This window comes from Sinocyclocheilus grahami, unplaced genomic scaffold (assembly GCF_001515645.1).
Source record: "Sinocyclocheilus grahami isolate Dianchi unplaced genomic scaffold, SAMN03320097.WGS_v1.1 scaffold302.1, whole genome shotgun sequence".
NCBI classification, from domain to species: Eukaryota; Metazoa; Chordata; class Actinopteri; order Cypriniformes; family Cyprinidae; genus Sinocyclocheilus; species Sinocyclocheilus grahami.
The window spans coordinates 1,311,251-1,327,877 of record NW_015505481.1 but is presented as its reverse complement, the minus strand read 5'-3'; the positions used below and the strand labels follow the sequence as shown (position 1 = coordinate 1,327,877).

At 36.1% G+C, this 16,627-nt stretch overlaps 1 protein-coding gene across 2 annotated transcripts in view; it reads left to right on the top strand.

Annotated features, from left to right (window-relative positions):
* Positions 1–4,102: 4,102 nt before the first annotated feature.
* LOC107601268 (casein kinase I) overlaps positions 4,103–16,627 on the top strand; it is a 46,142-nt gene continuing 33,617 nt past the window's right edge. The window contains exon 1 of one of the 2 annotated variants that reach the window (XM_016293392.1): positions 4,103–4,595. In XM_016293392.1, coding sequence (XP_016148878.1) covers positions 4,520–4,595 — 76 coding nt within the window. In that variant the 5' untranslated portion in view covers positions 4,103–4,519. The remainder of the gene's footprint in view (positions 4,596–16,627) is intronic. The other variant, XM_016293390.1, reaches the window with a different exon arrangement.

The window sequence follows — 16,627 nt, the reverse complement described above, 5'->3', positions numbered from 1 at the left end:
TATATATTATTTGTATGTGATCGTGTTTGTTTATACGCAACATCCATGTTTGCGCCAGGTCAATGGAAAGGTTTTCAGTAAGGCAATCTGGGATATAGAATCTTAAAAATCAGTTTTCTTTCGATTTTTCGTTCAACTCTTCACAGATTAGAGGTGAAATACGTCCATTCTATAATTGACCGCTAGATGTCAGTGTTGACCTAATCATTTTGTAGGCATACTCTCTGCGTTCAGTCTCTTTCCGTCTAAGCTATTTTCTGTCCTGTGTTTACTTTACTGTTTAGATGTCATTGTTTTTACCATGAATTCACGATTAGTTATTAAAAAGATACAGGATGTTTAGATGACCTAAGAAGATAAATAAGACAATGTTTCAATAAAGATTAAGTAGGCCTACCACATTGTTTTGGTAAACAAACAAAAGTAAAAGCAAATATATACACAGACACAGACGCACACACGTTTGGGTTTCCATGTTTTATGGGGACAATTCATAGTCCTATTGGGTTTTATACTGTACAAACTGTATTTTCTATCCCCTTACCCTAACCCTACCCCACACAAAGGCTGCTGGCATTTTAAGATTTTCAAAAAACTTAATTCTGTTTCATTTATAAGCTTGTTTTCTCATGGGGACCAAAAAATGTCCCCCCAAGAACTAGAATTTTGGATATTGCCATCTTTGTGGGGACATTTTGTGCTACAAAAACGCTATAAGTAATATGTAGTAAAACTACTTACTGTCCTAAACACCTGTAGTATGGCAACAAACAGTTCTGCATAAGTAGGGAGTATAATGAAATTGTTGCAAAAGACATGATGTTGGGTCTGTTGACTGCTTCAGTCACAATGAAGGTTTATTTGTGAAAAACACGAAGAAAAATGGCAGGTCTCAGATGTACACGTTCATTAACTAATAGAAGAATAAGGAAAGAGTTATTACAAACTACATGAAATATTATTAAATGACCAAATATTCAGAATGAATCATGAAAAAACATTTGTACTCAGCAATGTTCAATTGATCTTTATTTTTCTAATATACAGTCTTCAGAGCAGTTTTATTGTAATTAGACATATTGTTAAATATTTGTACTCAGTAATATTAAAAATATAATATTAAAAATATTGACTTGAATACATCATTGTTTTGAGAAGCACTTTGAGATGTGTTGTTTTCGAGGTTGCCCATTAATGCAGAATGCCTGTGATATGTTATCTTGACACTTCTCTTTATTAAGAATAGAATCAATGCATGCAGTTGTTTCAGGACATGTGTGTTGACAGAGCACTGGGGGAAACACTTTACAGAAAGTACCAGTTAAGCTAGAATCTACAGAAGAACATTCATTTGTTGTGAATGTGTTTGTTTCCCTCTGTTTAGATCTTGAGTTGTTTATCACTGCACTAATACAGTGTGCTGAAGCTAGAGCTCTGGAAATCTGCTATGGCTGTTATTGTGGGCGTTCACAGACTTTCCTGGCGCATTGCTCTCAACGTGACTGAGCACATGCAACGGAAAGCTGAGTAATCCAGTCACGTGACTCTCACCCATACAGCCTCAAGCGTTGGCTCTGCTCTGACCAATCATGCTCCACTGAAAACAACTGAATCAGCTTCTGTGGGCGTTATCAGACAAAAATGATCATGTTTCAGAAAAGGGGCTCAAAATACTTAGAAAAGTTGTTTTTCAAAACATACCGCGAGGAAATGTTCTTATATGTTTATATTTGTTTTGTAATAAATGTATTGTTCTTTCCCCTAAAACATTAGGACAGTTTACGGCATCATGTTACATTGTACAGCTGCATCTCTGAACATGACTTCATTAAATATGAATGAAATGAAGCTTACATTTGAACTTTAAAAAGGCTATTAAGTAATATCTGTAATTTAAATACATGTAATTGCGCTAAAAAAATTCTTATCAGCAGGCAAACATGTGCACCAATCAGTCATTATCTGCATAAGTTCCTGTAGCTATTGTCTCTTTCCACTTCCTTATAGGCTTCATATTGAAATTAGTAAATATTTAGCTTTATATTATTGTTACATTTTTAGGCGCTAATTTACTGTAAAGACTCAAGTAATGTTGTGGATATATTCAGTTTGCTAGATTGCATGCTTTCTTTGATATGAAATGTTATTATTAATGTTTTAGTCTATGGCCTTGGACAGCTCTCTCCATAACTTTCAGAATAATTTTTGCATATCAATGCTTTGCTTGTGTAAGTCAAGTGAAATTTAGATGATTAGAAATGGCTTTTTTAATATTTGAATAATGCAGGTGCTCATAAGCAAGTCTACTGTAATAAATAAACAAAGGACATAAACCACTTTAAACCCAATCAATATTAGGCTAATTTTACAAATCTTTCCCGAAACTACTGTGCACCTATTATCTCCGTCTTAAGTCTATTTTTATTTGATTACATAAAGAGAGATAAGATGTCAGTTATGTGTTCAACGTAAGTTTCGACTTCACCAAACTGGTTTTGCAAGCTATCTTCCCGACACATCATCATGAACACACCCAGTTAACACTCGCAGATGTAAACTTTGTCATTTTCAGTGTTGAACTAAGTAGGCTACAATAGACAAACAATTGATCTAATTCAGCAATTACATATTTAGCTGACTTACATATATGTGACCCTGGACCACAAAGCCAGTCATAAGTAGCACAGGTATATTTGTAGCAATAGCCAAAAATAAATTGTATGAGTCAAAATGATCTATTTATCTTTTATGCCAAAAATCATTAGGATATTAGGTAAAGATCATGTTCCATTAAGGTATTTTGTAGTCCATGCCACGCCGCACTGATGCAGTAATTAAAGCAAAAGGAGCCCCTACCAAGTATTGAGTACATGTACAGTAAATGAACATACTTTCCAGAAGGCCAACAATTCACTAAAAATGTTTTTTTTTTATTGGTCTTATGAAGTATTCTAATTTGTTGAGATAGTGAATTGGTGGGTTTGTGTTAAATGTGAGCTAAAATCATCACAATTAAAAGAACCAAAGACTTAAACTACTTCAGTCTGTGTGCATTGAATACTGAATTTATTTAATACACGAGTTTCACAATTTGAGTTGAATTACTGAATTAATGAACTTTTCCACGACATTCTAATTTATTGAGATGCACCTGTATATCAAAACTTCATTTTTGATTAGTAATATGCATTGCTAAGGACTTCATTTCGACAATTTTAAAGGCGATTTTCTCAATATTTTGATTTTTTTGCACCCTCAGATTCCAGATGTTCAAATAGTTGTATCTCGGCCAAATATTGTCCTATCATAACAAACCATACACCAAATGGAAAGCTTATTTATTCAGCTTTCAGACGATGCACAAATATCAGTTTTTTTAAAAATTACCAGTTTGACTGGTTTTGTGGTCCAGCAGGGTCACATAAATGTTTATTTATTCACAATTATTTACATCCCTCTGCATTGTCCGGGTTTATTAGTGGGAATATCGCTAATAAAACACTTAACTAACTTTTAATAAACATTCTTCACGTATTAATGGAGTTACGGCAATGGATGTTTGAAAATCTCAACCGATTTAACAATAAGAATCCTAGCATACGGTTTGTTGTGTCAACCACAACCTTTTCCAGTGGCCCGCTGTTGCTAGGGGAAGTGACGCCACGGCGGTCGGCTGGCTGATCACTGCGCTGCCGCTGATGGAGCGTCTGCTGTAGCAGATACACAGAGTCCGCGGAGCTAGGGGGAGTCGTTCTCAAAATCCGCCTTCATCCTTCTTTAATGCACAAATATCAGTTTTTTTAAAAATTACCAGTTTGACTGGTTTTGTGGTCCAGCAGGGTCACATAAATGTTTATTTATTCACAATTATTTACATCCCTCTGCATTGTCCGGGTTTATTAGTGGGAATATCGCTAATAAAACACTTAACTAACTTTTAATAAACATTCTTCACGTATTAATGGAGTTACGGCAATGGATGTTTGAAAATCTCAACCGATTTAACAATAAGAATCCTAGCAGACGGTTTGTTGTGTCAACCACAACCTTTTCCAGTGGCCCGCTGTTGCTAGGGGAAGTGACGCCACGGCGGTCGGCTGGCTGATCACTGCGCTGCCGCTGATGGAGCGTCTGCTGTAGCAGATACACAGAGAGTCCGCGGAGCTAGGGGGAGTCGTTCTCAAAATCCGCCTTCATCCTTCTTTAAACAGACTATTTTCAGGGTAAAACTTACTAGAGCATAAAGTTCACACTTTACTCTTTTTAATAAGCCTGATATTTTGATATTTCCAGATTCGGAATGTTAGAAAACGACTGGTGAAAGCTGGGTAGCTACTGTGAAGGGAATTAGCAAGCTAGCAGGCTGTATAAGGGAATTCTGGCAGGGAGAGACGGAAGAATAGACGGGTAACAAAGAACGGGTTTTTGTTGCTTTTATTAAACACTCCGAACGTATATCATTTAAACTACTCCCGTTAAAGCTAGCTTCATCGCTAGCTTTGTTATTTAGCCATTTATCATGGAGCTGAGAGTAGGAAACCGATACAGACTGGGAAGGAAAATTGGCTCTGGATCCTTTGGTGACATTTATTTGGGTAAGTAGTTGTTCACTTTATTTGTTCATTTATTGAGAGGGTCGGTATTATCTGTCAGTTTGATAAAGGTGCACACCGTATTTTGTTTTGAAACGTCAAGTGGACTCCCAGCGTCCCTCAGTCAGCTGCGAGTAAAAGTCCTATTCAGTGTAGCTTGAACACCAGAAAGCCCCCACTAACCACCGCTATTTTAATAGGTAGCCAGCTAGTTTAACACGACGGTTAACTGGAGTTTAGTCTCAACAGGCATTAGTCCCGTGTTTGTATGTAAATAAATGTTGTTACTAATATTACGTGATATGAAGCTTTTCTTGAGTGAGAATACAGAAACGGGCATTCCAGCCTAACCAGTTATGATTTATGGACTACACATGATTAGAAATTATATTGTCAAGAACCTACAAAACTGCTGTATATATGCATTTGTACTCTTACTATAAAACAAACACTGAAGAAACTGTAAGTCCCAGATCAGTTTAGACGTAATTCAGCTTTGCCTTTTCTAAATACACTGTTCTGCTGAACTGTCAGCTATATTGTAATCATGTGTCATCATTATGTTCATAAAATATGTGTGTTGTAGGAGTCTCACAGTTAAAGGTTTTATTGTAATGCAATGTCCTGGTATATCCGGTCAAAGACAATCATATGGCGAGTTAAGCCTGTGTTTTGTGTCTTAAACATGTAATATTTTCAAGATCAAGGTGTCAGTCAACTTGCTATTTTTTTCCCCATTTAAAGACTTTGCTACACTGTATGTGTACTGTATTTTTGTTATCTCACTGATTTGTCTGACAGAAGAGGAAGTGAAAATAGTTTTTCACAAGTAAACAGATGTAGCATTGGTATCGCATGCTGTCTGCAACTTCTGAGTTGTTTCTACATGTTGCTAGAGGTCTTTAATTATAAGAACCTTTCTAAAAGGGTCTGTTATGCTCAACTTGAACAAGTTGGCAAGTTTCCTTCACGTGCAAGTTTCAACTTAACTTCCACAGGGTCTTGTGAAAAGAACTGGTGATGTAATATTTGCTTTCGTCATTGGTTTTGGAGGCAACAACAAACCTGAGGCAACTAGTATTGTTGTAGGCAGCTGCCTTTAATGTACCTTTCTTATAAGGTCTTATGTCACCACAATGAGGTTATTAAAGTTATTATATATATATATATATATATATATATATATGGTCCTGGGCTTAGTACCAGTTTCTTTTGAAGCCTCCTGCGCAGGCCTTTATGGTTTGAGTTGTGATGCAAAGTTTTTGCATTGCAATATGGGATGCATATGGTTCCTTGTGGTTTGATGGGCTTTGTGCTCTTGCTCAACTCCGTTGTTTTCGTTTTGCAGTTGGAGTTGTGTGCAATGATCTCAACGCTGGCCAGAGTTGTGTTTATTATGATATGTTCTCTGCAGTACTTTGGTGGAGAAATACTCCACGCCTCCTCTCTGTACTTCTCTCCAGAAACGGCTTACAAAAACAACCACTAGTTCCAAAGCAAGATCCTAAATCTGAATAGATAAGCCGCCCAGTATGTTCTTGCGAAATTTAGTTTTTTTCAGTCCATTGAAGTTTGCAGACAAAGTAGGAAGAAGGATTTTTGTGTGGCTGTTTACATAAAAACTGGATGCTTTGTTTTTGTGTGCTACAGGATGGCACGATCAGTGCACTTTAGAGTTGGGTTACACATCTTATACATGTCGCTGTCGCTTTAATGGTCAACTTAGAATCCAAGTGTGTGAATTACCAAGTGCCTAAATGTTGTTATGCAACAGTGGTGATTCAGCTGGTGTACTGGAAACAGCCGTGTTCACGTACTCACTAAGGGGCTTATGCAAAGACTCCCAATATCCCCACACCTGGGGAGGCAGAGCCTGACAAACTCCAGCTGCGGCTGAAGGAGGCCAGACTGACCTGATCAAAAACACATGGTCTCTATACCAAGCCTCTTAAAAAGTACAACACCAGCCCGCCTGTGTGAACCAGAGATGCGGAAATACTTGCAGAGCTCTCATGAAAACATGTTTTGTGGCTTGTTAAATCATGCAGCCGATGTTTTTCCACTGTCTAGAGTAAACAACAACTTCTGAATCAGTTTTTGGAACTCTATTGAAATTTTGTTTTTTGAATATTTATTTTTGTAAATATGGGAATTGAGCATTACACCATTCAAAATACACCATTCAAAAGTTAAGGGTCAGTGAGATATGACTGACATTTTATAATATTATAAAAAGTCAAATAAATGCCTTTTTTTAAACATTATTTATTAAAGAATCCTAAAAAAAAATCTAGATAATAAAAAAAAAATTAAGCAGCACAACGGTTTTCAACACTGATGATAATAAGAAATGTTTCTTGAGCAGTAAATCAGTATATCAGAATGATTTCTGAAGGATCATGTGACACTGAAGACTGGAGCAATGATGCTGAAAATTCAGCTTTGCCATCACAGGAATAAATTGTTTTAAATTATATTTAGAAAATAGTTATTTTAAAATATAGTAATAATTCACAGTAAAATGCAGTTTTTACTGTATTTTTATCTTAATAAATTCAGACATGGAAAGCGTAAGAGACCTTTAAAAAAATAAAAAGATAAAAATTTACTAACCAGAATTTAAAATGAAAATGTATATTTAGATTAGCTTTGCTGTCATCTAATATTTTATGCATTTCAATGATTGATTTTTAATTTTATTTGGCAGAGCCTGACAAACTCCAGCTGCGGCTGAAGGAGGCCAGACTGACCTGATCAAAAACACATGGTCTCTATACCAAGCCTCTTAAAAAGTACAACACCAGCCCGCCTGTGTGAACCAGAGATGCGGAAATACTTGCAGAGCTCTCATGAAAACATGTTTTGTGGCTTGTTAAATCATGCAGCCGATGTTTTTCCACTGTCTAGAGTAAACAACAACTTCTGAATCAGTTTTTGGAACTCTATTGAAATTTTGTTTTTTGAATATTTATTTTTGTAAATATGGGAATTGAGCATTACACCATTCAAAATACACCATTCAAAAGTTAAGGGTCAGTGAGATATGACTGACATTTTATAATATTATAAAAAGTCAAATAAATGCCTTTTTTTAAACATTATTTATTAAAGAATCCTAAAAAAAAATCTAGATAATAAAAAAAAAATTAAGCAGCACAACGGTTTTCAACACTGATGATAATAAGAAATGTTTCTTGAGCAGTAAATCAGTATATCAGAATGATTTCTGAAGGATCATGTGACACTGAAGACTGGAGCAATGATGCTGAAAATTCAGCTTTGCCATCACAGGAATAAATTGTTTTAAATTATATTTAGAAAATAGTTATTTTAAAATATAGTAATAATTCACAGTAAAATGCAGTTTTTACTGTATTTTTATCTTAATAAATTCAGACATGGAAAGCGTAAGAGACCTTTAAAAAAATAAAAAGATAAAAATTTACTAACCAGAATTTAAAATGAAAATGTATATTTAGATTAGCTTTGCTGTCATCTAATATTTTATGCATTTCAATGATTGATTTTTAATTTTATTTTTATTTTTTGCTGATTTAGACAAAATAGTATAGAATAATAATATCAGCCATTTGTCAGTTATCGGGCATAGCATAAAAATAATTGACTTGTTCGGAATTGGTCTAAATTTGTTACTAGGTTTTCAACCCTGTAGAACACTTTTTCCACATGCTATTTGATTGTTGTTTAACATCCAGTGTTGTCATAAATCTCTTCTTATTGTGTAGCTGAAACGGTATTAGACCCACACTGCTTTAACATGCTGTTCTCTCATTTACCAGAGATGCTTATTTAGCAGATCTCTCACTAATGAATTGAATCTCAACACTGCAACACAAGTATCCATCTGTCTCTGCACTGCACAAACCAACAAGCTTGTGGTCACGCAAAATGAATTTGAGCATATGCACATGAATGAGATGAGTGCAACCAATTTGTTCTCCAGACAGGCTCAGGCCGAACCCTCAATCCCTCTAGAGGGCCCTGGGCCTGGTGTGCGGGATGGGGGTTGAGAAATATGCCAGCTGCCTGCAGTGGGGGGGACGGCTGACATTTATTGATCTCCAAGATTACATCATGGAAGGCTTCCCCAGGAAATTATTGCACTTTCATCTTAAAGGGGAAAAAATGAGCAGAGAGTGTTATGAAGGAACCAGATATTCAAGCAGATGAAAAGAGATGGCTAAAGAGCTCAAAACCATGATGTCACCAAGGGCGTTAAAGTCATTTGTGTCATTCGCTGTTGAACCATGTGTATGTAGACAGCTGTGTTAAGGATGGGCTCCTGTAGTGTTTACTGATGTATTGAGTGGATGTGTCTGAACATGTTCCCTGTGCTGTCAGTATAGGGGAAGAAGAACATTCTCTCTGCTGAATGTGCCCAGGCAAATCAAATTCCACTGTACATATCTTTGCAGTCTTTGATATTCACCAGTAGTGGTGGTGTAACACATTCATAGAGGCATGAAATGCAAAAAGATCAAGGGGAGATATTTTACAGAGAAATGCACAATATAAAACATACCACTCACTTTAGTCTTGACTGTGTCAAATAAAACAAGTGACTTGGTTAATATGGAAAATGGTTGAATGGATCCTTGTTTGTTTGCATGGGCCTAGCCAGGACTTTACTTGTGATAAGCCTGATCAGGTGTCTAGTCTTTGCTCATGTTCATTATAGTAATATGCCTCTAATCTATCTGATGTGTTGCTGTTTCTCTTTTCCTGTGAATGCACTCGTAATGCGAGACTAAAAAAGGCAGGACAATCGGAGCTCTGCAGCCTGGTCTCACTCGTGTGTGACGGGAAATCTCACCATCCCCAACAATGGACACCGGTTCAATTTAGATGGAAATGGGGCTGATGTGAGTAGCTGTGCACACTGACAAACAGCAGTGAATCCTGGCAGGATCCTTTTAAAATATCCCAATCTCAGGGTGCACAGGGGTTTGCTCATATTTTAAGCCGAGTTGGCTTTTTAATGGTTAAGCCGAGTTCCTTTTTAATGGTTAAATTACATGTTATTGATCAAAAAGCATGTCTAATGAATTAAAATCATGAAACTTAAACAATTTAACATCAATTTATTAAAAGTTTACCAAATATTACGTTTAGGGCCCTATGAAATGTTTTATTTGTCCAACCTTATGTTTTATTGTAACCAAATTCTGTTTTAGCATGTCTAATTTGGAAGCATAAAACAAGTTTCATTTATTCTTACAATAGCCTTATGATTTTTGTGCTCAGAAATTCTGTGTTGTGTATTTACATTTTGTTTTAAGGCATAAAACATTCATTTAATCTATCTTTTAAGTAATGAAAATTAAACAAATTGAATTTTTTTGAAAATAAAGGTAATTTAATATTACAATTAAAACATTGAAGAAATATTGAATGCTTATTCCTTAAAAATAAGGTTTTTAATAATTTTAGTAGTAGTAGCAGTCTGTTACGTACATTCTACTCAACAACAGTAATATATTTCTGCCGCAATGCCCTCAAGTTAAACCGAACTTTTATTTTGACGGGTTGCCGTGAATACCATTACATTTCTGTGTGTGTATGATATGAGGATAGTTTTACTGAAATGAAACGGTCAAATGCTGATGAAGTGACTCTCAGAGCAGTTCTGGAGATGTTATTCATGTGTTTATGTCCTCATTAGTGAGATGACAGAAGTTAATATCACCGGAAGCGTCACGAGCGTTTCAGTACGAGTACTACGCAAAACCGCGCGTCTGCGCCATTCATTAACACAGAGACACGCAGATTTCATTTAAATATGAATCGTTTTGCGGCTTAATATTTACAAATACTAGTGGGAGTGGGAGTGTGCTCACGTGTGTGTGTGTGTGTGTGTGTGTGTGTGTCGGGCGGAACTCCGCTGTGCGTGATACAGAGAGCGCGACCATAACGTAGACTGAAATGACATGCCGTCGTGTAAATAAGATAAATAACATAAGGATATTTAGTTTGCTTAATGAAAGAACAAGGTATAAACATGTTCTATAAGAAAGGTAACTTTAAATGACTTCTGTTGTGATCTGGCGCTATAGAGAAAATACAATTAAATAAAACGAACTTGACCTTCAAGGGGGCGGGGAGTGCTGTTGGGGGGGGGGGCCCCCTAAAATAATGGCAGGGGAAACACTGGTATGTCTTTTCGAAACTTGTGATGCCTTCACTTATTTGTGGTGTGGTGATGTATACAATATACTAGGGTTGATAAAAGCCTTTTTGATTTGTTGTCATTGTTATAACTGACATGAAATAAAAATTCACCTTATATTTTCTAAATGCATGTTATTGATCTTATTGTAAGTGATTCATCTATGCATATGCTTGTCATGATTTTTAATCAAAATGTTATGACTAGGGCTGTCAAAATGGCTGAAAAACTAAATTCGAATTTTGTACTTAAATATGGTAAAAATTCGAATTATATTTGAATTTAAAATGCATAATTTCAGTCAGGGTGAAGAAAAGCTTTTGGCTTCTCTTCTGAGGCCACAAGAGGGCGCATCGAGCAAAATATTACTAATGCACGTTTATTCAAAGCATAAGATAACATGACTATCTGTGAAAAAAGTGCATAATGTTTAAAATCATGTTTATAAACCAATTATAATTGTTTGCTTAAAGTTGCTTAAACAACTATAAACAAAACAGGATCATGTATGTATGCATGCATAGTTTAATACAAAGGGCCGAAAGCCAATCACACAGAGTAAATTTTTTATTTAAAAACACGAGTTGCAGTGGGATGGGGGAAAAAACCCCCGCTATAAAGTCTCGAGATATGTTTTTTCAAAGTTGAACTTGCATTCATTTTACATGGCTTTCTAAACATGCGGCTCCTTTGTGCGAGATGCGAGTGCAATGGTGATAGATGTCCCTCTAGAAAATGTGCGAAATATGTGTTCTGTGTGAATGCCTTGGTTTCAGTTTTGACGTAAACAAGATCTTCACCGCATTGATGTTCTCTTTCCCACAATATTTGTAATTAATAACGCAGCAGCGCCGCATCTAGTGGCTTCAACTGGATAGGCTGACAAAAACATTATAATGCAATGACACTTACATCGTCATTGCATTTCGTGTGCCACTGATAAGGCTGTCTCCTTAACGTGGAGGCCAGCGGGGGGTGCTCACCCTGTGGTCTGTGTGGGTCCTAATGCCCCAGTGTAGTGACGGGGACACTATACTGACAAAAAGCACCATCTTTCGGATGAGATGTTAAACCGAGGTCCTGACTCTCTGTGGTCATTAAAAATCCAAGAATCCATTCGCCCATTGGCCTCTGACCATCATGGCCTCCTAACCATCCCCATATCTGCTGATTGGCTTCATCACTCTGTCTCCTCTCCACCAATAAGCTGGTGTGTGGTGGGCGTTCTGGTGCAATATGGCTGTCGTCGCATCATCCAGGTGGATGCTGCACACTGGTGGTGGTTGAGGAGATTCCCCCTTTCTATGTAAAGCGCTTTGAGTGCCCAGAAAAGCGCTATATAAATGTAAGGAATTATTATTATTATTATTAACGCACACCTAAAATTCGAATGCAATTTTTTGCATTCGAATGTGGATTTTTATTTTAAATTCGATGAATATTCAAATTTTTTTTTTTTGACAGCCCTAGTTATGACTCAATCTCCCAGAGAAGCAACAGACTTCTCCAATCATTTAGCTCCACCCCTACAAAAATTTATCGCAGACTAGCAATCATTTATGAGTGTAATGCCCAAAATCTAATCAACAACCTATGCACAAACTAAGTCACTGCTTTACATTTTTAATTTCTGATAATCCGTTACACTCGTATGTATGTTACATTATGAAAGAAAAGATCCGTCACTGTTTCAGTTTTACTGCAGCTTCGCAAAAGTTTTTATGGTGGTATATTTGGGTAAGACCTAATCTAAACAGACACAGAAACAGAAACAGAAAGAAAGTGTTGTTAGCCAAGTCAGCATATCATGTTGTTCTGTGAGGGTTGTTTCAAGATCAACATGTAAAAAATTTTTTCATCAGGATCATTTGTCTTTTTCTTTTCCCATGTCTTGCCATGTTGTCTAGCTCTTCTTGGATGTAAGGACCCCTACAAAAATTTATCGCAGACTAGCAATCATTTATGAGTGTAATGCCCAAAATCTAATCAACAACCTATGCACAAACTAAGTCACTGCTTTACATTTTTAATTTCTGATAATCCGTTACACTCGTATGTATGTTACATTATGAAAGAAAAGATCCGTCACTGTTTCAGTTTTACTGCAGCTTCGCAAAAGTTTTTATGGTGGTATATTTGGGTAAGACCTAACCTAACCTAATCTAAACAGACACAGAAACAGAAAGAGAAAGAAAGTGTTGTTAGCCAAGTCAGCATATCATGTTGTTCTGTGAGGGTTGTTTCAAGATCAACATGTAAAAAATTTTTTCATCAGGATCATTTGTCTTTTTCTTTTCCCATGTCTTGCCATGTTGTCTAGCTCTTCTTGGATGTAAGGATATATATATACGAAAAACCCCTTATATGTAGGGATGTAAGGATTAACCGCGAGCCGGTTGAAAATCGATTCAAATATGTGACGATTCAAATCGGTTGAGATTAGGCATGGGCCGGTATGAGATTTTGACGGTATGATAACCTTAAGCAAAAATATCACGGTTTCACCGTGTTGTTGTTACAGCTCTAAAATGTGTTAATTTTAAATGTCTGAGTGTAAAAAAAAAAAACCGAACAATATATTTTGAGCAACATACAGAATATTTGGAACCGTAGTATTTGTTTATTTTTTTCTTTGATTTGTTTCTGAAATATTGAATTGTGGGCTGTCCTGCAGCTTTTAATGTGGATGGTTGATTTGCTGATAGAGCTACTGCTGCCCTAAAAAGAAGAAAAATAAAGACTGACATCTTTTTTCAAACAGTTATTTAATTTGTTATATAATTCATATACATATAATTTCATATTTATATATATAATTTCATATACATAATTTGATTTAATCCAATTTGAAGCAAAAACAGAATGTTCTGACGAGCTTTGTGAAATTATACTACATGCCTGAACGAAACAAACAGCGAAGCTCTGAATGGGAAGCAGATTCACTCTCTGACAGCAGGAGGCGCTGATACAGCGTTTCCTTGGTTATCGCAGTAAACAAAGCAGAGCTGTGCTGAAACACTGCTTTAATGTGAATTATACGAGATGAAAAGAAAATAACACGTAAACTTTTCTGAAGACAATCAGTTCCCCTCAGAAACACATTCATATAAACCCTCAAATCAATATTGAGGATTTTCTTCCAATAGTTTGTGCATCGTGAACAGTGAGTGATCTGCCTGCTACAGTATTTTTCTCTGTGCATCCGTCTTCAGCGTCTCTGGCCTCTGTTAACGGGCGTTTACAGACTTCATATTTTCACATAAATTACATTTGAAAAATGATATGCATTGCAACGCAGTTTGTGCAAGTCCAGAACAGAGATCGGCTGCAATACAACAATAAACAGCCGGTTGCCGATCGCGTAAGTTCCAGAGGAAGCTACTTCGGCCGTCATACACACACGTGCCTGACCGCTCGCTTGCACCAACAGGAGGAGGGTCGTGTTACTCTCTACACTGCACTCAACCTGAGGGATTCCTACTCTTTCAGTCTTTGAGGAGACATGAAAAACAGTGCATACTGCAGGAACGGTATAATGGAAAATATTAGAGGTTTTGAAACCGTGACATTTTCAAATCGCGGTATAACTTGAAACCGGTAATCGGCCCATGCCTAGTTGAGATCGCGATTCATTTAGAGGTAGGAGTTTATATGAAAGTATGTCTGAAGGGAACTTGCTGTCTTTAGAAAAGTTTAGATGGTATTTTTTTCTTTTTATCTTGCCTCTGTATAACGCATATTAAAGTTCATAAGTGCAGCGCTGCTTTGTTTACAGCGGAAACCAGGAAACGCTTTAAGCGCCACCTGCTGGCAGAGAGTGAATCTGCGTCTCATTCAGCTCGTCTGCTGTTTCTGTTTCATGCAGATATTTTTGTATGTATAGTTTCACAAAACTGAAGTCCAACCATTCTGTTTTTGCTTCAAATTTCGAAATTATACATTCTAATTTAGATTAAAAACTGCTCATGTTGCATGTGTGCAGCATCTTTGTTTGGATCATGATTACAATGCAGTGGTTACCTCAAATTTTAAAAGGAAAGAGCACAGACGAAACATTATTTTGTTTATATGAAGAGATTGTTTTTATTTGTTATTTATTTGATTTGGGGCTTGTTTTAAAATTTTAATTTAGGTTTGTTATTTACATTTACATTATATTTAAATTTAGTCATTTAGCAGACACTTGTATCCAAAACGACTTACAAATGAGGACAATAGAAGCAATCAAAACCAACAAAAGAGCAATAATATGCAAGTGCTATATTAGTATAGTGTTATATTTCAATTTCACAAAGAAATGTGCAGCATTTTGTCCAAGCAAAAATAAAAAAACACATTTAATTTATAATTTTAAATCTCATTTTGTTAAAAAAAAATCGTGATTCAAATCGAATCGTGAGTTGAGTGAATCGTTACATCCCTACTTATGTGTCTGAGTGTTTTTTGCATACAGGTCCTCACTATTGTTTTGCAAATTAAACAGACATGCTTGTATTCTCTTAGGTGAGAGTGTCTACAAGATTAATTTTCACTGATTCCTGTCATGATGATTATGATCATGTTTCATAATTTCGTAACAAAGTGCGCTTCCATTAAAAAAGGAGAACATAAGTATTAATTTTGGTCCAAGCTTTGGTTTTGGTTTACCAAAATCCTTCTACAGTCACATAAGGCAGAAGTAGAGTTATAGTGCTTGCAGTAGATTTCATGAGAACATGAAACATGAGAAAACTCTTATTCAGAAGAATTCTCACGTACTGTACATTTGCAAAAGGAGCACAATCTGTTCTCCCACAGATTTGTATTAAGGATGTCCTAAGTATCAATGTAGCGGGCTTGTGGTACATTAATGTTTTTTATAGTGTCTTTTTGTAGCTTTCCGGCTGTGAGAGCTGTTGTTCCTTCATGCATTTTATTGACCCACCATGTATATTTGATCATATGTAATGTGTAGCTTCATTAAGCTGATTGTGTTGGGCAGCTCATGCACACTGTAAAAAGTCATTAGTTGAACTTACTAGGAAAACCTGTGGAAAGGCCGACTGACATCTCTTCTTCATCATAGTCCTAGAAACAAGAATACAATATGACAAAAATGAGTAATTACATTTTAAGAGTACATATTCAGGTTATATATTTGCAAACAAATTAATATCTGTGTATTATGTTTAGATATAAAGGCCTTTTCAAACTGAGCACAGCAGTGGATCCCAGATAAAAATTTTAAAAAAGACATTCAATCTGTTGTACAAAAAGACAAGACAAACTGAACAGTATGCCAGCTATACAATAATCTATTCTGAAACTGCTGCTTTGACATTTGAAAAGTTCTTTTGTGTGATTTCTAAAGACTGACCACAAAACCATGATCAAGAGAGCACCCTCATAGGCCATGTCTTAAACAAGTGGTTTTCACGTCTCTATCACTCATATATTAGACTCTTTGTTTTTGTTCTCTTGCTTATCTGATTTCTTTATTTCTTTCAAACCTCCTTTTTGATTTTTATATTTCTTTCACTTACTTTTATTCTTTTCTGTCCTTCCTTTCTGACGACTTTCCTCTTTGTGTTGTTTCTTTTACTCTTCCTTCATCTAAATTGTCAGACTCCTTGTTACCTAATTTCTTTCTTCACATTATTTTTCTTACTCCTATTTAAAAAGGGTTCACCCAAAAATGAAAATTCTGTCATTAATTGCTCTGTTATGTCGTTCCAAACCAGTAAGACCATTCACCTTCGAAACACAAATGAAGATATTTTTGATGAAATCTGAGAATGCTTGTAAACAAGGCACAGTGCATGCGTGTTCTCCGTCAGAACGCCGGCTCCTGCGTCAGCAGCATCACACG